The following is a 22,613-nucleotide window of genomic DNA, read 5'->3' as shown; positions in this document are numbered from 1 at the left end:
CGCCCATGGTACCGACAACAATACCAGACAACTAATCGATTCCGTACTGACCGCTCTTCTCGACAACAACAACCACAGCAAATGAAAAGACAATACGGTACCGGAAAATTTCAACCATACCGGAAAAAACACGAACCATCAAAGAAACAGCGCCTTTGACTCTCCGCCAAAACTTCAGACTGCATCCGTTTTCTTCGACAGTCACCTATCAAAATTCTTCCATTCGTGGGACTCCATCACCACGGACAAATGGGTACTAGACATCGTCGAAGCGGGATATATGATCGAATTCAACAAACCCCCTCCTTTTTCGGGAATCAAAATAACAAAACCATCACCAACACTATCACAAGAAGTACAATCCCTCCTACAAAAGGGTGCAATTCGACCCCTCCATCAACACGAAATAAACTCAGGTTTTTATTCAAGATACTTCACCGTCCCAAAAAAGGATGGGGGCCTCAGACCTATATTGGACCTCAGGGAGGTAAACAGATACATCACGACCCCAAAATTCAGGTTGGTTACCCTTGCGCAAATCACTCCATTTCTCACAAAAGGAAACTGGTTTGCTACAATAGACCTAAGAGACGCCTATTTTCACATCCCTATACGACAGCACAGCCAACAATACCTCCGATTCACAATAGGCAAACAGTCCTTCCAATTCCTAGTCCTCCCGTTCGTCTTGGCGACGGCACCACGAGTTTTTACCAAATGCATGACTGTGGTCTGCGCCCATCTGAGGATACAGGGCATTCAGGTCTACCCGTACATAGACGACTGGTTGCTCATTGCAAAAACATACGGTCAACTCGAGCAACACCTCAGCATTACCCTCCAACTTCTAGAAGATCTCGGACTATGCATCAACCCAGAAAAATCAGTTCTCCAACCTACTCATGTTATCTGTTTCATCGGTATAGATATCGATGCTATCGCCGGCCGGGTATTCCTCCCACAGCTCAAACCCTAATAACTTTAGCCAAGAGACTCCGCTACCAAAAAACAACGACTGCACGCACCGTACAAAAACTGTTAGGATACATGGCAGAGACAACCTCAGTAGTTCAATTCGCAAGACTACACATGAGAAAGCTACAAAATTGGTTCCTACAAGTCTTCGACACTCAAACAGACGACCAACGCAGAATACTTCGAATACCTATGCAGATCAAACAATCACTCAAATGGTGGGAAGACCCAGACAACCTCACCCAGGGACTCAAATTCCAGAAGCCAAACCCGACCAAAACAGTAGTGACAGACGCGTCCCTGTCAGGCTGGGGGGCTCACTGCGGACCACTCAAAATACAAGCACGATGGTCAACCACCGAATCAACAAACCACATCAACAGCTCCTGGCGGTACAGAGAGCGTTAAAAGCCTTCGTTACCGTCCTTCGCAACCGACACATTACAGTAGCGTCGGACAATACCACAGTGATTTTTTACTTAAACAAACAGGGAGGGACCCGCTCCAACCGACTCCTCCACCTTACTATGGACATTTGGCAATGGTGCATCACCAATCACATCCACATCACAGCTGTGTACATAGCAGGTCAGGACAATGTTATTGCCAACCAACTGAGCCGTTCCCACTCGACTACACATGAGTGGACACTTCACACAGACACCGCTCTAGACATATTCAGACGTTGGGGAACACCAACCATAGACCTCTTTGCCACACAGCACAACACAAAATGCAGATCTTTCTACAGCAGGGCAGGAACCAGCCAAGAATCGCTGGGAGATGCCTTCAGCATAAAATGGGAAGGAACACTCTTCTACCTATTTCCACCCTTTCCACTGATAATCAGAGCACTATCAAAAATAGAGGAAGACAACACAAACTGCATCCTCGTAGCCCCCTGGTGGCCACGCCAACCTTGGTTCACCAAGCTACTTCTCCTTTCAAAGAACAAATCGTACCGCCTTCCTCAACGACCAGATCTCCTAACAATTCACCACGGCAAAGTCAGACACCCCAACCTCAAGACCTTAGGACTAACGGCATGGAGAATCCAACCCTAATTCAACATTCATTACCGACACATATACAAGATATTATACTTGAATCTAGGAAACCCTCCACTCGACAATCCTATCTCGCAAAGTGGAGGCGGTTCTCCAAATTTGCTCAGCAATCCAAATTTAATCCACTCCATTCTTCAGTCACAGATGTCTTACTATTCTTATATTCACTACATCAAACCGGCCTTAAACCTACCTCCATCAGAGTCTACCTCGCAGCAATTGCAGCGTATACCACTCACCTGAACACTCCACCTCTTTCTACACATCCACTCATCAAAAGCTTTTTGAAGGGATTGAAAAACACTACCGCCCCATCGCGTTCGATAGTGCCTACCTGGAGCCTATCAGTGGTACTACATGCCCTCACGAAACCTCTGTTCGAACCACTAGCAAAGACAAATCTCAGACTTCTCTCGCTCAAAGTCATTTTCCTCATAGCAATTACCTCTGCTCGAAGAGCAGGAGAATTAGCAGCGTTGAGGGTCGACCCACCGTATCTCGCCTTCCATAAAGATAAAGCGATTCTACACCCAGACGTGACATTTCTCCCCAAAGTAATATCGGACTTTCACTTAGGACAAGACATTATCCTACCATCTTTCTTCCAATCACCCTCAACGCCTTTAGAGCATACCATGCACTCCTTGGACGTTCGTCGAGCCCTAGCTTTCTACAAGGCCAGGACTGAGACATTTCGGAAAACACCCAGACTCTTTATATCCTATGCAGGAAAGTCGAAGGGGTTACCGATCACTTCCCAGAGAATATCATCCTGGGTTGTCCAGACCATCAAACTCGCTTACGAGCTTGCTAAACTACCCATACCAACTCAAGTCAATGCTCACTCCACAAGAGCAATTGCCACTTCGGTCGCATTTGGAAAAGGTGTTCCTTTACCCACACTATGCAAAGCAGCTACGTGGGCCAAACCTTCCACTTTCAAAAGACATTATCGTCTTGACGTCCGTGCCAGACAGGATTGAACCTTCGGCCGAGCCGTTCTTTCGGAAATTCTCCACTGACGACACCGACCCACCTCCAAGGTATGTCAGCTTGCTAATCGCCCATCAGTGTGATGCACAGAGACCACGAAGAAGAAAGTCAGGTTGCTTACCTGTAACTGTAGTTCTTCGAGTGGTCATCTGTGCATTCACACAACCCACCCTCCTACCCCTCTGGTGTCTTAAGTATAATAATATGTGAATATATTTCCACGATACAAACATCTTCCTCGGTATCAACAATTCTAATAACTTCGGTACCAAGGAAATATCAATGCGTATTCTCTTAGTAACACCCAGATGGTATCGAAACCGTTTGTTCCATAAATATTATCTATCTCTCGGTCATGGAAAACCACAATGTCGGTCTCCTAGAAACTGAGGGATTAGGGCGGGACACCGCTATATATATAGGAGGGGGAGGGGTTCCCGCCAAAACTCTAGGCTATAGAAGTTTCCCGGTGAGGTCTCCGCGCAGGCGCAGAGCCCATCAGTGTGATGCACAGATGACCACTCGAAGAACTACAGTTACAGGTAAGCAACCTGACTTTCTATCTCGATCCTAAGAATGCTTATTAGAAGGAAGTAAGATTGACTTCAACCTTTATAAAATACTGGTATGTGCTTACAAGTGCTTTCTAGACAAAGGCAAATCGAAATTTTATAGTAATAGATCAGGACAAATGAGTTACATAAAAGAGAGAATTCTCTTCCAGGGCCTTGGTTACTGTTCTTTTTCTTCTTTACAAATGTCTAAATGCGTAGACATAGAGAAATTTATTTGTATATTGAATTTATCATATACATTGTGCTCAAAGTGGTTCACAAAACAAACACGGACAATAACCATAATTGCGAAAGATAGCAATGCAGCATTAACTCAATTACAGTTCATTTAAAATATATCAAAATTGAAAGAAGTGTAAGACATGCTAGTAGATCAGTTAAGAATATTCAGTTACAATAACATCTACTTCCATTGAACAATTCAATAAGTGGTTCATGTTAAGAGCCCTAGCAATAAAATTCCTCATCTACATCAAACTCACAGCTAAAAAGGGAAAGAGAAATTGATGTGTTTTTCAAGTAGCCCCCTGTCCCTCTCCCAAGAAAAAACATTCTTCTCACCAGGGTGTTGTGTTCTGAGCAAAGAAAGGTATCCCCACCCCACTCCACCCCACCCCACCCTACCCTCATGGAACTGTACCCCATGCTATCTCTTGGCAGCAAAGCACCAGGAGAGGCAAGATGGAGAAAGTCCTCTCCCTGGACAGATGTCTCCAAGTTATCCTAGTGATCTCTCTCTCTCTCTCTTGCATATGCCCGCGCCCACGCACACACACACACACACACACGTAGCAACAGCTTCCTTATGAATGCTTCTAAGACTGGGAGTGTGGGAAATTTTGAGTGCCAACGACCTCTCACATATCAGATAGGAATTGTTCACAATGGCTTGGTTTGTAGGTTTGCTCAATTGTCTGCCAGACAAACCCTGGGTAGGGCAACAAACCATGGGTTAAATAAACCATGGTTAACATAATGTGTAAATCTGGCTCAGATCCTTTAATGAGAGTTGTTTTTCCACTCAACTTTGGGCCCTTCCCTTGCTTTCATACTCAATAGACTGTGGGCCAGTTGACACATTACTTTCTCTTTATTTATTTTTATTCCACCTTTCTATAAAAATATTCAAGGCATCAAAGCACACACATACAAATCTAAAACAATGTTATCAGGTAAAACATACCTCAAACACCCAGATTTTTTTAAAAAAATATGGATCAGCCCATAGCAATGAGAATATTGTTTAAAAGGCCATGACTAATATTGCCTGCAGAAAAGGGGAAGTCTTTGCTGTTCACCCAAAGTTGTTCTTCTGCTCACTGGAAATTCTTCTTCATAAACTTTGCCAGTGTAGTCTACATATCTTGACCATACCAAGCATCATGACTTGTAAAGCAATGAAATTGACTTTTTGTGTTGCGGAAGCTGTCATGGCTGAATCCCATGAATTCCTGATTCATGTGTAACACTGTTCAGATGTGTCTATAGGCCATTCCTGTATTTCAGTGCAAAAGTGACTTAAATGCCTACTCAAAAAGTAATTCCTGTAGCAGTTGAAAATGTCTATTTTTGTATTAAAAGGAGAACACAATACCACTATACAAACTACAGCACAAGCTACATGACAGTCTGGCAGGCTGTTCTGTTACCATTTTAGAGACTAAAATTATTTATTTATTTATTTATTTATTACATTTCTATACCGCCCAATAGCCGGAGCTCTCTGGGCGGTTCACAAAAATTAAAACCATTCATAATATAAAACAACAGTATAAAACCATAATATAAAATACAATAAAAAAGCTCAACCAGATAAAAACAGCAGCAATGCAAAATTACAAATTTAAATTCCTTCTTTCAAAATTTCCTTCTTCTGCAATCATTTCATACTGGGTACACTCACTAATAGATTAACCAATGTACTATGCTTACTGATGTCAGTGGAGTCCATGCTAAAGACTTAGAATTCTGTACCTCTCTAGCCAATCCTTTATAGGCGCTATCAAACCAAATCTATACTGTTTGCTTTTCAGATTACAATCCCAAGTGGTCTTATTTCAGTTGATTGTGACTCATCATAGACAAGGCCTACACATCTTGGCACTATAAAGAAAGCAGATATGCATGATTCAGGTTTCATATGGCTGTTTATCAGCTTTTATAAGTACTGCAGCTATTTATGTGACATATAAAGATTTTGCCTTTCTTGCTTTATCTTCCTCTGTGTGGTTGGTTTTTTAAAAGTTTACTTTTGGCAAGAAGGATAGAACATAATAGCTGCTATACTTTTTCTTCTCATATAGCTTGGATTAAGCATTCAAAGATTTCACCGGTCTCTGTGAATTTCTGCGTCAGCAATCGTTCAGTTTTTCTCTGCATCTTTTTGAAGAAGGACTGTCACCTGATTAAATAAATCTTAGAGGAGTAATGATATGAGTTTATCATTACTCAGTCAAATTATCAAGTAAACCTGAGTAATTTTTACATATGAATCAGGTGTTTCTGAAGAGGGGAAAATATATTTTACCTGTTTTTTAGATAATGCATGCCACATGTCATAGCATCCACCATCTTAGAAGAGACCCTTCTAAGGGGGACACTTCTTCTAATGTTTTGTATCCCACTCACAGCTTTTGTAAAAAAAGAAAAGAAAAAAGAGAGAATGATTTCTCAAAACCACCAGCCTGTGTAATTAGAGCACCTTTTGTTGATCAAAAGGGTTTTAGTTGATTAACTAGTTAATTGACTATCTTTCACAACCTCATTAAACAGGAACAAAATTTAATTATAATTTAATTATAAAGGCCTAGACATCCTGCAGTCCTTCTCCCCTCCCTTCCATTCAATTAACTCTAGTTCAGAAAAGCTAGTTATAATGTTAACTTCATTTTACATTTCAAATATTTTTGATCACCTTGCGTCTGAAATTCAGAAATGCATGCTCCTTCCAAAATGGATGGGCTTAAGTGAGTGTGTGAGTGAGTGAGCGAGAGAACATTAAGGTAAAATTTAATTTTGTAGATAAATTGTATTCTTATATTAAGTTCATTTAGAGGGCGCAATCTGACACGAACACATGTTCGTAATTTTGGTGTAGTGTTAAACTCTGTTCCCTTCCAACTTTTAATGAGGTGGTGTGTTTTTAAAGTGTGTGGCATGTCAATTAAGTGGGGTAGTTGTACCTAAATAAAACTCGGATTAAGACACTAATATAGCCTCTTTAAAATGCTGCTGCCATAACAACTGATCTGAGTCTTCGGCTATGGAAAAAGATACAGGTCGTCCATAAATTTACACATTTCTTAAAATAATTTGTTCTTATTTCTAACGTTAAACAATTCATGTGCGAGATGAAAGGTGGATTGGATATATAGTTTTTAGCTTTTTATCTCTGATCTCAATCGGCATTCCATCTGTTTCCAAATTGTGACTGACATTGGCTTTCTCAATACATCTAGGCTACATGTATGTAGGCATTCCTGGCTACCTGCCTAGCCAATCTGCCAGTCAGCCTTTCTGATAGTATATTTATCAGCTCATCCCCTTCTTGGTCACACATTATCTTCATTACAGCAATCACACCCTCCAACCTTTTCTCACATTTCTCAAAAAGCCATGTATCGCATGGATATCCAAAAGCAGTGCATTTCTGTTTATGTTAAAACATTTTATCTGTCTGTTTCAAACTGTATTCTGAATTCATCTTCAGGGCCTTAGTAGTAGGGTGTACACAGGGTCTAGTATTTGTATTCAGCTATTAAAAGGAAGTCCCTTTCTCCCTGAACAGCCAAATAAAAACGCAAGAAACACAAATGTCCACACCTCCCCTGCTGCTCCATATTGCTGCAGCTGACTCAGGTTGTTGTCACCATCACACACACACACACACACACACACCAGCTTTGTGTTAGTATATGTGTGGTGGGTACGTACAGAAATATCATGGTGCCTAAAACGACAAGACACAGATGGAAGTTGTCATACTCCTACTCATACACCAGTAATGGATAAAGAGTGCTGCCTAAATCTCAACACAAAACAGAATCTTGATGTTGTTTGACATAAATATTTCTTTTGGGCACTGTGATTTAATCAGTGTACGTATATGCTAGTGCTCATCAGCAACCTGTAAGAAGGGAGACCAAAACTGAAAGCTGCCGCTAATTGTACTTGCACCAATGTTGAAACCTAATTTTAGAAAACCTCCATGTTTAAACCAAATGGAGCGTAATCTGCAGGGCCAGCCCAAGACATTTTGCTTTGGGCAAAGGACAAGATGTTGCCATCTTTCTGTTCCATGTACAGAAGACAACAGCATTGGCAGTTGAATTTTCACCACTGCGATGGCAGTTGTCGTTCACCACACCTGAGGCAGCAGGCATACACAGGTTGTGGGGGATACACAGTTGTGCTCTCCAACAGAGGGCACAGCCAGGGTGTTCAGGAGAAACAGCTGGGAGGCTGCCGCTGCTAAACCACCCCCCCCCCGGCATCTTTTGCTGAGGCATTTCTCTCTCACACTGCCTAATGGTAGAGCCGGCCCTAGGAATTTAGCACAGAGTAAACCCCTGGAAGAATAACGGACTGGAGAAACCCACTCATTCCTACGTGAGATTCAGCTACTAGGGAGAGCCTTGCATGCCACTCCGGTAACGTATGAGCTTAGCCAATGGTTGGTCATGATCCAACAGTTCAAAAAAAGAAAAGGATAACATTTACTGTCAGCAGCAGCACTTATAGAGGGCAGCACTCAGTAATGGTGACTGATTAAACCAATTTAATTAAGTTGCCAATGAGGAATAAAGCTAATGACTTCATCAGTTTTCACTCAAATGGAGCTGTGTTGAATACCGTCACTTCTGCCTTTTCTGTGGTGTATAGCAAGTGGTGCTGAGGGTGGCATTGGTATAAAACAACAGGCTTCACCAGAATCACTTCAAGAAGTTTGAGGACCCTTGGCCACATCATATTTGTACCTCGCAGTGTCCTCTAGTGGTACATACACACACACACACACAGGTTGTCATATCAATACACACATGTAATTCTACAAAACCTGCACCTGAAATACTTTAGGCGGGCTTTTAGTATTTGAGCATGAAACAAGCCCTGTATTAACCTAAAATGAACCAAGCAAATGGAGCAATTCGTCACACAGGAGTACATTTGAAAAAATTACAGTAGGAAAACTGCTTTGGTTTGGGCATGCAGTCTTTCGGAAGTTCTGCAACTCCTGGTTCTTAACCAGAAGAGGAAAACTTCCCCACTTGTTCTCAGGACAACTCAATGCCTTGGAGATAGACTCTACCCAAGTTCCATTCTTGAGAGCCCCAGCCACTGTAAAATGAAGGTCTGAAGGGGAAAAAACCCAAGTCTGCATGACAGTTACTAGTAGGGATGTGCTCCGCTCCGATTAGGAGCGTAGAAGCAGTAGCGGATTGGCCTGCTCCGCCTTACCCAGAGGCGGAGTAGGAGCGGACCGCGGACCCCCTAGAAGCAAGGCGAAGAGAAGCGACCATTTTTCGGAGCTCCGAGTTCAGGCGGAGCGCTCCGGTCGCCATCTTGAAAACATTTCGCCATAGGATTGCATTGCGGCAAATAATCGCGCATAACTACGTTGTTTTTGAAGCTATCGTTCTGGAAATTCTTGTGCACAGAGAGTCGTGGATGGGGGTCATTTTGAGACCACTCTCACCTCTCTGCGTGCTGTGGTTCACGTGCAATATTTTTTTAAAAATCGGGGCAACCGCGGGGCTCAAACTGCGTTTCGGCTTTTCGCCCATAGGATTGCATTGAGGGAAAGAATCGGGGATAACTGGGGGGGGGTTTAAGCTATCGTTCTGAAAATTCTTGTGCACAGAGAGTCGTGGATGGGGGTCATTTTGAGACCACTCTCAACTTTCTGCGTGCTGTGGTTCACGTGCAATATTTTTTTAAAAATAGGGTCAACCGCGGGGCTCCGTTTCGGCTTTTCGCCCATAGGATTGCATTGAGGGAAAGAATCGGGGATAACTGGGGGGGGGTTTAAGCTATCGTTCTGAAAATTCTTGTGCACAGAGAGTCGTGGATGGGGGTCATTTTGAGACCACTCTCAACTTTCTGCGTGCTGTGGTTCACGTGCAATATTTTTTTAAAAATCGGGGTTTGGGTTTTTTTTATTTTTTTATTTTTATTTTTTTGGAAGCGATGACAGGCACATTCAACTCCCAATCCTGATGAGAATTCATCTCCTCAGAAAGCATCCTCCTCCAATCCCAGCGTTGGAGGGGGGACTAAGGCAGACCCACCCTGAGAACTTTCTGTTTTGTGTCTCTTTGTGGGTTGGCGTTCGTGGAGGGAACACTTACTTAGCTAGTGCTCCTGCTTTGGAGATAGATTAATTTAATATAGGTTTAGTTTGGCGCGTGTGTGTGTTTGTTTGCTTCTTTCTGACTTGTAGCTTAGTTTGCCCTGTGTTTTCCCCTTACTTTGATTTAATATAAACTTTATTTTTGAATTTTGGAGTGTGTGGTTGGGTTGGTTGGGTTGGTTGCCCCCCCCCCTTCCCTGTATTAAAGCCTGACTGTTCTGCTTTTGTGAAAGCTTTCTTTTGAAAGCATACACACAGTTTTTGTCCCATTTCCCTACATTTATATTCTTAAACATATTTTATTATATTCTTTCACATAGTCCATTAGTATATATTCTCATACATATTATATTAGTATTCATATTTTGTTCTTCTTATAGTAGTGGTTGGTTCTTTTCCCCCCTCCCCTCTCTTAAATCCTGATTGTGTTTCCTTCTATCTTCTATATACCAAATATACCAAAAAAATTGGATTCTCTTTTTCTTCTCTGTGTAACTTCGACGGAGTGGGCTGCTTTTGTCAAGTTCAACAGGCAGCCACAGATTGAGCATTTTGGGGAAAGCATACGCACACCATTTCCCTATTCTTAAACATATTATTATTATATTCTTTGACATAGTCTTAGTAGTCTATTAGTATACATTCTCATACATATTATAGTAGTGGTTGGTTCTTTTCCCCCCTCCCCTCTCTTAAATCCTGATTGTGTTTCCTTCTATCTTCTATATACCAAATATACCAAAAAAATTGGATTCTCTTTTTCTTCTCTGTGTAACTTCGACGGAGTGGGCTGCTTTTGTCAAGTTCAACAGGCAGCCACAGATTGAGCATTTTGGGGAAAGCATACGCACACCATTTCCCTATTCTTAAACATATTATATTATATTCTTTGACATAGTCTTAGTAGTCTATTAGTATACATTCTCATACATATTAGTAGTAGTAGTATTCATATTTTGTTCTTGTTATAGTAGTGGTTGTCCCATTTCTTGTCCCATTTCCCTACATTTATTAGTAATATTCTTAAACATATTATTATATTCTTGTAGATATTCTTAGTAGTAGATATATATATATATATTAGTATATTCTCATACATATTAGTAGTAGTATATTTTATTGTTCTTGTCCCATTTCCCTACATTTAAACATATTATATCTTCTTATACATATTCTTAGTAGTACCTTATACATAGTATTAGTAGTATTAATATTTTGTTAGTCATCATGAAAAGAGGAAGCAGGCGTGCTGAAAGCAGCAAGGCTCAGTCTGCCAGCAGTAAGCAGGCTTCCTCTCCTCCTGTGAAACTCAAACGGGCAACTCCTTGGCTGACTGCTCCAAAACAGAAGCAGGACAAGCAGCAGGCAGAGCCACTCTCTTCTGCAACTTGTGCCCGGCGTTCTCTTTTTGAGGGTGGGAATGGGAAAAGTGCCCGTTTGCAAGAGGCACGTGGCAGCAGTGCCATTAGAGGAGGAGGAGTATCCCCAACTCCTTCATTCTCCTTTCAGCCCACGAGCCCGATGATGGACCTAGACGAGGTCCTCAGCACAGTGGAGGGGGGGGAGGAGGAGGAGGAGGCGGTGGGCCTCCAGGATGTGGGGGCTGAGGAGGAGCAGCAGCAGGCCGAGGCTCTCTCCCCAGTCTCATCCCACACCCCTGTTTCTGTGGCAACACCAGAGAGCTCAGGCGGGCAATTGGTGGTGTCACCACGGAAACGAAAGACAAGCATCGTGTGGGACCACTTTGAGTTGGGAGCGGATCCCCGCTTTGCTGTCTGTCGCCACTGCAAACTCAGCCTAAGCAGGGGTTCATCGACAGGGCATTATGGAACCAGCAGCATGAAGATGCATCTTAAGAGGCAGCACCAGTCGGTCTTGCTGGGGAAAGAGGCGGGCAAGGCGACTGGTTCCAGGGGAAAGCCGAAGGCGGCGGCTGCTGCTGCTGCTGCTGCTGCTGCTGCTGCTGGCACTTCCAGTCTCAGCTCTCCATCTCCCATCCCCACAAGGGTTAGGCAGGCAACCCTGCCGGAAATGGGGTGGGGGAAGTATGGAACCACAAGATGGCGTTTTCCAACGCCCTCCCAGATCACCACGTCAATCGGTGAGATGGTGGCGTTGGACGACCAGCCATTCAGCCTCGTCGACAACGCAGGCTTCAAGAGGCTGATGGCGCTTGTGGTGCCATACTACAAGCTGCCGTGTCGCACCACCCTGAGCAGGCGGGTGGTGCCTTCCCTGTACCGTTCCTGCAGGGAGTTAGTGCTGGGTCGTCTGTGCCAGGCAGAGGCACGGATGGTGCACTTCACCTCGGACATTTGGTCCAGCGAGGGCGGAGTGCACGCTTACCTGTCCCTGACGGCACACTGGTGGGCAGCCGTGGGGCAGGAAGGATCCAGCACTACAGGGACTGGCAAGGAGGGCTACTGCTGGGCCCTCCTCCACACGCAAGTGATGGACCAGTCCCACACGGCAGGGGAGATTACGGAGGCCATGAACCGCATGGTGGATGGGTGGCTAGCTGGGCAGAAGGTCACCCGCGGTTACATGGTCACGGACGGGGGAGCCAACATGGTGAAGGCGGTGCGCGACGGCGGATTCGAGGGCGTCCGCTGCATCGCGCACGTCTTGAACCTGGTGGTGAGGGATGGCCTTGGGATGGGCAGCAGCAAGCCCAACCTCGGTCCCCTGTCCGGGATCCGTAACCTCCTGGAGAGCTGCAGAAAGGTGGCAGGCCATTTCCACCACAGCGTCAAGGGCAGTCGCTTGCTGCGGGAGAAGCAGGAGGAGTTGAATCTCCCGCAGCACAGGCTAGTGCAGGATGTGGTGACACGCTGGAACTCCACCTACCTGATGCTGGAGCGGATGGTGGAGCAACAGCGTGCCATCCACGACTTGTTCAGGGTCAGGGACATGGGCGTCCACCACCTGGGCAAGCAGCAGTGGGACGCCATGTCCCAGCTGGTGGCGGTCCTCAAGCCGTTCCTGAACGCCACCGAGACCCTGAGCAAAAGCTCTGCCCTCCTCAGCCAGGTGATCCCTGTATGCAGGCATCTCCAGAAACAGATGGGCGACTTTCTGGAGTACAGGGATCCCGTCACCGGCAGGCGCTTCGAGCCCGAGGTCCGCGAAGCGGTGACTAGGCTGAGGGACGGCGTGACGCGGAGGCTGGAGCCCATCCAAACCGACAGGGTCCACATGTTGGCAGCCATGTGCGACCCTCGTGTGAAGGATGGGCTTTGTGGGCCAAATAGCAGGCAGCACTGGGTGGAAACGCTGGTGGGCGAAGTGCGGGCGGCATGGGCCAAGAGGGTGGGGCAGAGTGAGGCAGAGGAGCAGGCCACCCCTCCCCGCAGCAGCACCAGCAGCACCAGCAGCAGCCTCACCTGCATCCCTCCCAGCAGCAGCACAGGCGAGGGGTATTGGGAAGAGGCTCTGCACACCGTGTTTGGGCAGAGACCCTCCCCAGCCACCAGCCAGGATGACGCTGCAACCACCGTGCAGCGTTACCTGTCAGAGCCCATCGAGGACTCCTCCATGGACCCCCTGGCCTACTGGTCATCCCGTTTTCAGATTTGGCCGGACCTGGCGCGGGTGGCCATGGATCGACTCAGCTGCCCACCCACCAGTGTTCCAAGCGAGAGGGTGTTCTCTATGGCGGGCGACATAGTGACCCCTCACCGCTCTCGCTTGGAGCCGGACTTGGTGGAGCAGCTGGTCTTTCTGAAGGGCAATCTCCCCCTGCTGGGATACCCCACCCTCAAGCCCTCGTGGGAGTGACAGGCAGGCTCCCTTTAATTCCACCCCTCCTTGGGTTGGCAGGCACACTACAGTTCAGGCAGGCTGGTTTTTTCTCTGTAGGCACTAGGCAGAGTTTGTCACCGTGCGTGTGTGTGACTGACTGTGAGGGCAAAGCACCGCACTTGAGTTCATTTCATTTCTGTGGCGTCCGGTACAGCTTAGTCAACTCATCCGGATAGTTTTCCACCCAGTTCCAAAAGACTCCATTTATTTATTTATTTATTTATTTATTTATTTAATTAATTACATTTATATACCGCCCCACAGCCAAAGCTCTCTGGGCGGTTTACAACCGTTTGTCCATGATTGACTGCACGTTTAGGTGAGGTGCAAGCAGGGGGCAAGGCAATGCCTGGCACCACCACCACCACTAGCCAGGCTGCCTCTCTCCAGCAGTCCACGGGTCGCCCTTTGGAGTGCCCTGGGAGTGGAAGACGTACTCCCTGATCCAGAAGTATGGTTTTTTGAGAAGCAAACAGGCGAGTCCTCGCCTTTGAGAAGCAACCTTTCACTTGAACTCATGGAAGTCATTGACTTCAGCACAGCCACTACATAGAGGCTGTGGACCTCTGGGTGACTCCATCAGTGTGCTGATTTTGAGAAGCAACCTTTCACTGAAACTCATTCACTTCCCCAATTGAGGGTGAGGGAGGTTACACTCCAGCAGTCCACGGGTCGCCCTTTAGATAGCTCGGGGATCAAATGGAGTCCTTGATCTGTGTGCTGATTTTGAGAAGCAACCTTTCACTGAAACTCATTCACTTCCCCAATTGCGGCTGGTACTCCAACAGTCCACCGAACGCCCATAGCACAGCCACTTAGTGCATAGGGACAGTTTAAGTTTCCTCCTGAGAAGTGAGCACTCACTTCAACTCATGACAGCCATTGACTTCACCACAGCCACTACTGCGGATGCTGTGGTCCTCCAGGATGTGGGGATAAGTAGCAGTCGCTGGTCGAGCTTCTCTCCCCAGTCTCATATGGAGCAATTTTGAGCTCTCACTTCGACTTCAAGTTCAGACACTTGAGCACAGCCCCTACGGTGGAGGCACAGCTGGCCGTGCCTCTCTCCCCAACCACTGACTGCACAGGGACAGTTTAAGTTTCCTCCTGAGAAGTGAGCACTCACTTCAACTCATGACAGCCATTGACTTCACCACAGCCACTACTGCGGATGCTGTGGTCCTCCAGGATGTGGGGATAAGTAGCAGTCGCTGGTCGAGCTTCTCTCCCCAGTCTCATATGGAGCAATTTTGAGCTCTCACTTCGACTTCAAGTTCAGACACTTGAGCACAGCCCCTACGGTGGAGGCACAGCTGGCCGTGCCTCTCTCCCCAACCACTGACTGCACAGGGACAGTTTAAGTTTCCTCCTGAGAAGTGAGCACTCACTTCAACTCATGACAGCCATTGACTTCACCACAGCCACTACTGTGGATGCTGTGGTCCTCCAGGATGTGGGGATAAGTAGCAGTCGCTGGTCGAGCTTCTCTCCCCGGTCTCGTCCCACCCCTCTTCCGCTGTAACCCTGTCTTTGAGAAGCAAGCTGTCACTTCAACTCATGGACTTCCCCTATGTGCGGGTGGTACTCCAGTAGTCGACCGATCGCCCATAGCACAGCCACTTAGTGCGTAGGGACAGTTTAAGTTTCCTCCTGAGAAGCAAGCTGTCACTTCAACTCATGGACTTCCCCTATGTGCGGGTGGTACTCCAGGTGTCCACCGATCGCCCATACCACAGCCACTTTGTGTGTACGGACAGTTTAATTTTCCTGAGAAGTGAGCACTCACTTCAACTCATGGACTTCCCCAATTGCGGCTGGTACTCCAACAGTCCACCGAACGCCCATATCACAGCCACTTAGTGCATAGGGACAGTTTAAGTTTCCTCCTGAGAAGTGAGCTTTCACTTCGACTCATGACAGCCATTGACTTCACCACAGCCACTTCTCGGTGGATGCTTTGTTCCACCAGGATGTGGGTGAGGAGGATTAGTTGCAGCAGCTGGCCGAGCGTCTCTCCCCAGTCTCGCAATTCAAGTTATCTGAGAAGTGAGCTTTCACTTCGACTCATGGACTTCCCCTATGTGTGGGAGGTACTCCAGCAGTCGACCGATCGCCCATAGAACAGCCACTTAGTGTGTACGGACAGTTTAATTTTCCTGAGAAGTGAGCACTCACTTCAACTCATGAAACTCATGAAAGCCATAGACTTCCGATGCAACCTCTCTCTCCTCAGTCTCATCCTCTTCCTCTTCCCCTTCTGCTGTAACCCGTCTTTGAGAAGCAAGCTTTCACTTAAACTCATCATTCACTTCCCCAACTGAGGGAGGTAAAGTCCAGCAGTCCACGGGTCGCCCTTTGGAGTGCCCTGGGAGTGGAAGACGTACTCCCTGATCCCGAAGTATGGTTTTGAGAAGTAAGCTGTCACTTGAACTCATGAGCCTCTGTGCAAAAGCTGTCCTTGTGTGTGTGGTTGTGAGTGTTACTGCAGCTGCCTGTCTCGCTGCGAAAATGAAACAGGCAAGTCCTCGCCTTTGAGAAGCAACCTTTCACTTAAACTCATGGAAGTCATTGACTTCAGCACAGCCACTACGTAGAGGCTGTGGACCTCTGGGTGACCCGATCAGTGTGCTGATTTTGAGAAGCAACCTTTCACTGAAACTCATTCACTTCCCCAATTGCGGCTGGTACTCCAGTAGTCCACCGAACTCCCATAGCACAGCCACTTAGTGCATAGGGACAGTTTAAGTTTCCTCCTGAGAAGTGAGCACTCACTTCAACTCATGACAGCCATTGACTTCACCACAGCCACTACTGCGGATGCTGTGGTCCTCCAGGATGTGGGTGAGGATTAGTCGCAGCAGCTGGTCGAGCTCCTCTCCCTGGTCTCATATGGAGCAATTTTGAGCTCTCACTTCGACTCCAAGTTCAGACACTTGAGCACAGCCCCTACGGTGGAGGCACAGCTGGCCGTGCCTCTCTCCCCAACCACTGACTGCACAGGGACAGTTTAAGTTTCCTCCTGAGAAGTGAGCACTCACTTCGACTCATGACAGCCGTTGACTTCACCACAGCCACTTTGTGTGGGATGCTGTGGTCCTCCAGGATGTGGGGATTAGTAGTAGCCACTGGTCGAGCTTCTCTCCCCGGTCTCGTCCCACCCCTCTTCCGCTGTAACCCTATCTTTGAGAAGCAAGCTGTCACTTCAACTCATGGACTTCCCCTATGTGCGGGTGGTACTCCAGTAGTCGACCGATCGCCCATAGCACAGCCACTTAGTGCGTAGGGACAGTTTAAGTTTCCTCCTGAGAAGTCAGCACTCACTTCAACTCATGACAGCCATTGACTTCACCACAGCCACTTCTCGGTGGATGCTTTGTTCCACCAGGATGTGGGTGAGGATTAGTAGCAGAAGCTGGTCGAGCTTCTCTCCCCAGTCTCATATGGAGCAATTTTGAGCTCTCACTTCGACTCCAAGTTCAGACACTTGAGCACAGCCCCTACGGTGGAGGCACAGCTGGCCGTGCCTCTCTCCCCAACCACTGACTGCACAGGGACAGTTTAAGTTTCCTCCTGAGAAGTGAGCACTCACTTCGACTCATGACAGCCGTTGACTTCACCACAGCCACTTTGTGTGGGATGCTGTGGTCCTCCAGGATGTGGGGATTAGTAGTAGCCACTGGTCGAGCTTCTCTCCCCGGTCTCGTCCCACCCCTCTTCCGCTGTAACCCTATCTTTGAGAAGCAAGCTGTCACTTCAACTCATGGACTTCCCCTATGTGCGGGTGGTACTCCAGGTGTCCACCGATCGCCCATAGAACAGCCACTTAGTGTGTACGGACAGTTTAATTTTCCTGAGAAGTGAGCACTCACTTCAACTCATGACAGCCATTGACTTCACCACAGCCACTACTGCGGATGCTGTGGTCCTCCAGGATGTGGGTGAGGATTAGTCGCAGCAGCTGGTCGAGCTCCTCTCCCTGGTCTCGTCCCACCCCTCTTCCGCTGTAACGCCCTCTTTGAGAAGCAAGCTGTCACTGAAACTCATGAAAGCCATAGACTTCCGAAGCAACCTTTCACTTCAACTCATTGACTTCCCCTTTGAGAAAAAGCTAAGCTCCAGTAATGCACCGTTTTTCCGTGGGACAGCTCTCTTTCGAGAAGCTGCACTGCATATGCAGCAGTGCCATGGCTTTGAGAAGCCGAGACCCATCCCAGCCACCGGGAACCGGAGGAAAACTCCAGCAGTCCACGGGTCACCCTTTAGATAGCTCGGGGATCAAATGGAGTCCTTGATCTGTGTGCTGATTTTGAGAAGCAACCTTTCACTGAAACTCATTCACTTCCCCAATTGTGGCTGGTACTCCAACAGTCCACCGAACTCCCATAGCACAGCCACTTAGTGCATACTAGGGACAGTTTAAGTTTCCTCCTGAGAAGTCAGCACTCACTTCGACTCATGACAGCCATTGACTTCACCACAGCCACTTTGTGTGGGATGCTGTGGTCCTCCAGGATGTGGGGATTAGTAGTAGTCACTGGTCGAGCTTGTCTCCCCGGTCTCGTCCCACCCCTCTTCCGCTGTAACCCTGTCTTTGAGAAGCAAGCTGTCACTTCAACTCATGGACTTCCCCTCAGAGAAAAAGCTAAGCTCCAGCAGTCCACCGATCTCCCGTAGCACAGCCACTACATTTCCTGAGAAGTGAGCTCTCACTTCAACTCGTCTTGTAGTGCGCCCGCCGAGTTGAGCACAGCCACTACAGTGGAGGCGCCTGCCCGCCTGCCTGGGAGCCATCCTTGTGAGGTAGCTGGATCTGCTGGGACTGACTCCCCCACAGATCTATGGCTTACTTGTGCAAGGTACCAGCTTTTCTGGGCCCGCCAACCCATGCCTGCCTGCCTGTCTGCCCGCCTCCCCCGGGGTGCTGCTGTGGTGGGGCATCTGCCAGGACTGACTCCTCGCCTGCTCTGCCCGCCTGGTGCCTGGGAGATGGGCTTTGCGGTTCGTGGCCAGCACCCTCCGGCACGCTTGCTCCCAGTCGTCCTCCTCTGTGCCCCTCAAGGCGTAACTGCTGGCTTAGAAAGAAACAACCAGCCATCTTTGCCTCACTTTGCGCCCACTTATGGGTTGGTTTGCTATGCGTTAGTGCTCAAGCCATCCTTGCGGCACTACAATGCATGCTGCCTGCCTGCTTTCCCTCCCTTCTCCCCTTCCCGCCTTGCAGCGATGGTGTATGTGTCTTGCTTTGACTAAGGGGAGAAGTCCTTCCTGCGCTCACTTAGACTTTATCAAATTCAATAATCCCTTTTTCAAATGTGCCAGAAGATTTAGGGTTATCTCGTGGCATGTTGGGATTGCCTTGGAACTGGCCCCATTGAGCTGTCTGCAATTGCAACTTTAAATCCCTGACATACTGGAGTGTTCAAATTTCAAAAGTTCCCCTAACATCAGGGGATGATGGGATTGCCTTGAAACTTGGTGTCCATGGGGACACATGGGTAAGCTGTCATGGGACCAAAGGATAGGTTTCTAACGTGCAAATTGACGTAGTTGTAGAATGGGACTTGATTTGGGGTGAGTTAAAAAGTTTAAGCCGCGCCAAAAATCAGGGGATGATGGGATTTGCTTGCAACTTGGCGTGCATGTGGACACATGGATAAGCTGCCCTGGTGCCGAGTTTGAGGTTTCTAACATGCAAATTGACGGAGCTATCCCAAGGGGTGTGAATGGGGTGCCCGATTTTCATAAATTCCCCAAAAATCAGGGGATGATGGGATTGCCTTGAAACTTGGCGTGCATGTGGACACGTGGATAAGCTATCATGGTGCTGAGTTTGAGGTTTCTAACGTGCAAATTGACGTAGTTGTAGAATGGGACAATTTGGGGTGAGTTAAGCCATGCCAAAAATCAGGGGATGATGGGATTTGCTTGCAACTTGGCGTGCATGTGGACACATGGATAAGCTGCCCTGGTGCCGAGTTTGAGGTTTCTAACATGCAAATTGACGGAGCTATCCCAAGGGGTGTGAATGGGGTGCCCGATTTTCATAAATTCCCCAAAAATCAGGGGATGATGGGATTGCCTTGAAACTTGGCGTGCATGTGGACACGTGGATAAGCTATCATGGTGCTGAGTTTGAGGTTTCTAACGTGCAAATTGACGGAGCTATCTAAAGGGGTGTGAATTAGGGTTATGGGAGGTGCGTTAGAGGGTAGAGCCGCGCCAAAAATCAGGGGATGATGGGATTTGCTTGCAACTTGGCGTGCATGTGGACACATGGATAAGCTGCCCTGGTGCCGAGTTTGAGGTTTCTAACATGCAAATTGACGGAGCTATCCCAAGGGGTGTGAATGGGGTGCCCGATTTTCAAAAATTCGCCAAAAATCAGGGGATGATGGGATTGCCTTGAAACTTGGCGTGTGTGTGTATACGCCCATGAGGTGTCATGGTGCCAAACGTGAGGTTTCTAACTTCAACGGAAAAAAAGTTGTTTACTTTTTTAGCTTTCAATGCAAGCCTATGGGGGGGCAAAAACGGAGCTCCGGATCCGATCCGGAGCTCCGAGCGGAGCGGAGCGGAAGTGGGCGGAGCGGGGGCGGGGCGGAGCGACCCGCTCCGAAAAATGGCGGATCTGCAAGTGAAGCGGAGCGGGGGGTCCGTGCACACCCCTAGTTACTAGTTACCCAATTGGAGGTCACAGAAAAAAGTTCACAGAAAAGAATCATCACTGCCTGATGGGTATTGCACTTGATTTCAGCAGGAAGTGGTGTGTTTTTGCCAGGGGCTGTCAGAGGGTACCCATATCTAAAAATCCTCCCAAACAACAGTGGATCTCCGAAGCCAATCCAGTATCTGTTGCAAATCAGGGCTGTCAAACAGGTGCAAATTCTGAAAAGTGTGTGTGTGTGTGTGTGTGTGTGTGTGTGTGTGTGTGTGTGTGTTTGTTTCAGAGGGTGGGGTGTTCTCCATGTTCTTTGCAGTTTTATAGCTGTGTTGGCATCATCCTAACACCTTGTCTGATACACCTTTGTCCTGGGAAATGCTGCATGGGAATGGTCTCAGGGCAACGAGGAGCAAGCAAATCTTAACATTAGCCTGCTAGGCTACCTGCCTTGATTGTAATTGAAGTTCATGACCTGTATGTCCTCTATTTTAATTGAGTTAAAAGGAGTTGCCCTTCTGTAGTAGGCAGTACTTGAAGATCCTGAATAAATGCAAATTTCACCATTTTTTCTCAAAGTACAGTCTTAAAATCTGCCATGTCAAATCAAATATAGTTTATTTTGCATAGCAGAAGCCATTACAAAAAGCAAAACACATCAAAGAACAGTTGGTCAGTTAAAATAATTGATAATAAAACCTGGCATTCTTAGAAATAAAGAATTACTCATCAAGACAGTTCTATTCACCATCACAAGCTTTCCCCCTTAAGATTGCTGCTCTAAAATAAAAGCAGGCTACCTTTTCAGAAACATGGGAGGGCCTGTTCTCCAAGTCTACCATGTGTACCCTATGTCTCTGCAAAAGATCCCCTATATTCCCAGGTTGATCAGATACACATGTACACACGTGAATAAGGTTATTCAGTGACAACAGCTAGGCCTTCCATGTGTGGTACCATTACATTGCATCATCCCCCCCCCCTTAGATTTATGAGGAATTAATGTGCACAAGGCTTGGTTCCCCCCTCTCTCTCCCACTCTGTCCTTGCATTTCATTGTCCTCTCAGGTTAGTTTTTGTTGAGCAAGGAGAGACCCAGGAGTTACTCATCCTCCGTAAGTTCTTTAGTTGGAGTGCCTGTTCCAGCAGTTAATTCTTCATTGTATGCACAAATAGTGCAGGAACTTCTCAAATTCAATATCTGGGAAGCAAAAGGAGAACCCCTCTGCTTCCACTTGGAGTCTTATCTTCCTAGCCCTGGCGGAGAAACGTCCCCCACCGTATCTGGGTTCTTGCTTTCATGAAGCTTAAAGTTAACTCCAGAAATTCATATTACTCATGGCTGCAAGACAGGGGCCCTTCCTCTTTTGTAACAATTCTGGATGGTCTTTACCTCTCTCAAGTGTCTGTTGTCAAAATGTGCATCTCAATATATATGTAGAAGCTGATAGATACATATGCACAGCAGGTCCTTGTTTGTTTGAGCAATTTGCTTTTAATGCTCACACGAAAACTTTTTGTCTGCATTTCAGAGCATGCCCAAGCAGTAATCCTTGGGTTAAATTGGGAACAGCGATGCTTATGAAATCCCAACAGGAGCATAAGAAGCACACGGGGAATGAGATTCTGAAAATCTGCCGCTCCTTATATGAGACAAAACACATGCTCTCTGCAGAGGTGAGTTTACCTGGCTAGAATTCTTGTCAATGGTGAGCCTGTTGACATGGACAGTAAGCTCATCAGTGGCTATATTTTCCTTGTTCAAATGGGAGGATATTTGTAAGGAAGCTCTGAAATATGTCTGTCTTGAGAACTCCTTCATTACAGGCACAGCACTGCTCTCTTTCTTATTGGGCACTGCTGCTGTGTAACCTCCATTCATTGTCACTGGGCCTTGCTCCTGCACAGGCCTCACTGAGAGCCAAAAGGCCTGATCCAGTTGTAGTCCTGGACAGATTGTCACGCATGACAAATTGATGGCTCCCAAATGTGCATCCAGATTCTTGCACCTTGTTCAACAGGGCTCCTATGAACATCCATTCTTCAGTGCCTTAGGCTGAGTTACTTTCTAGCCCTGCTTACCTGAGCCCTTTTTAACTGGCGATGTCAGGAACTGAAACGGGGATCTTCTATATGCAAAGGCTGTGTTCTTCCACTGAGCTGTGGCCTCTCCCTAAAAACATGGGAATCTTTCA

At 47.0% G+C, this 22,613-nt stretch overlaps 1 protein-coding gene across 1 annotated transcript in view; it reads left to right on the top strand.

The window, feature by feature from the left end:
• NBAS (NBAS subunit of NRZ tethering complex) overlaps positions 1 to 22,613 on the top strand; it is a 229,246-nt gene that overhangs the window by 189,096 nt on the left and 17,537 nt on the right. Inside the window, exon 50 of the mRNA XM_063125180.1 lies at positions 21,951 to 22,095. Within this exon, the coding sequence (XP_062981250.1) occupies positions 21,951 to 22,095 (145 nt within the window). The remainder of the gene's footprint in view (positions 1 to 21,950; positions 22,096 to 22,613) is intronic.

Source organism: Elgaria multicarinata, chromosome 4, assembly GCF_023053635.1.
Source record: "Elgaria multicarinata webbii isolate HBS135686 ecotype San Diego chromosome 4, rElgMul1.1.pri, whole genome shotgun sequence".
Classification (NCBI taxonomy): Eukaryota; Metazoa; Chordata; class Lepidosauria; order Squamata; family Anguidae; genus Elgaria; species Elgaria multicarinata.
This window is presented reverse-complemented; position numbering and strand designations above follow the sequence as displayed.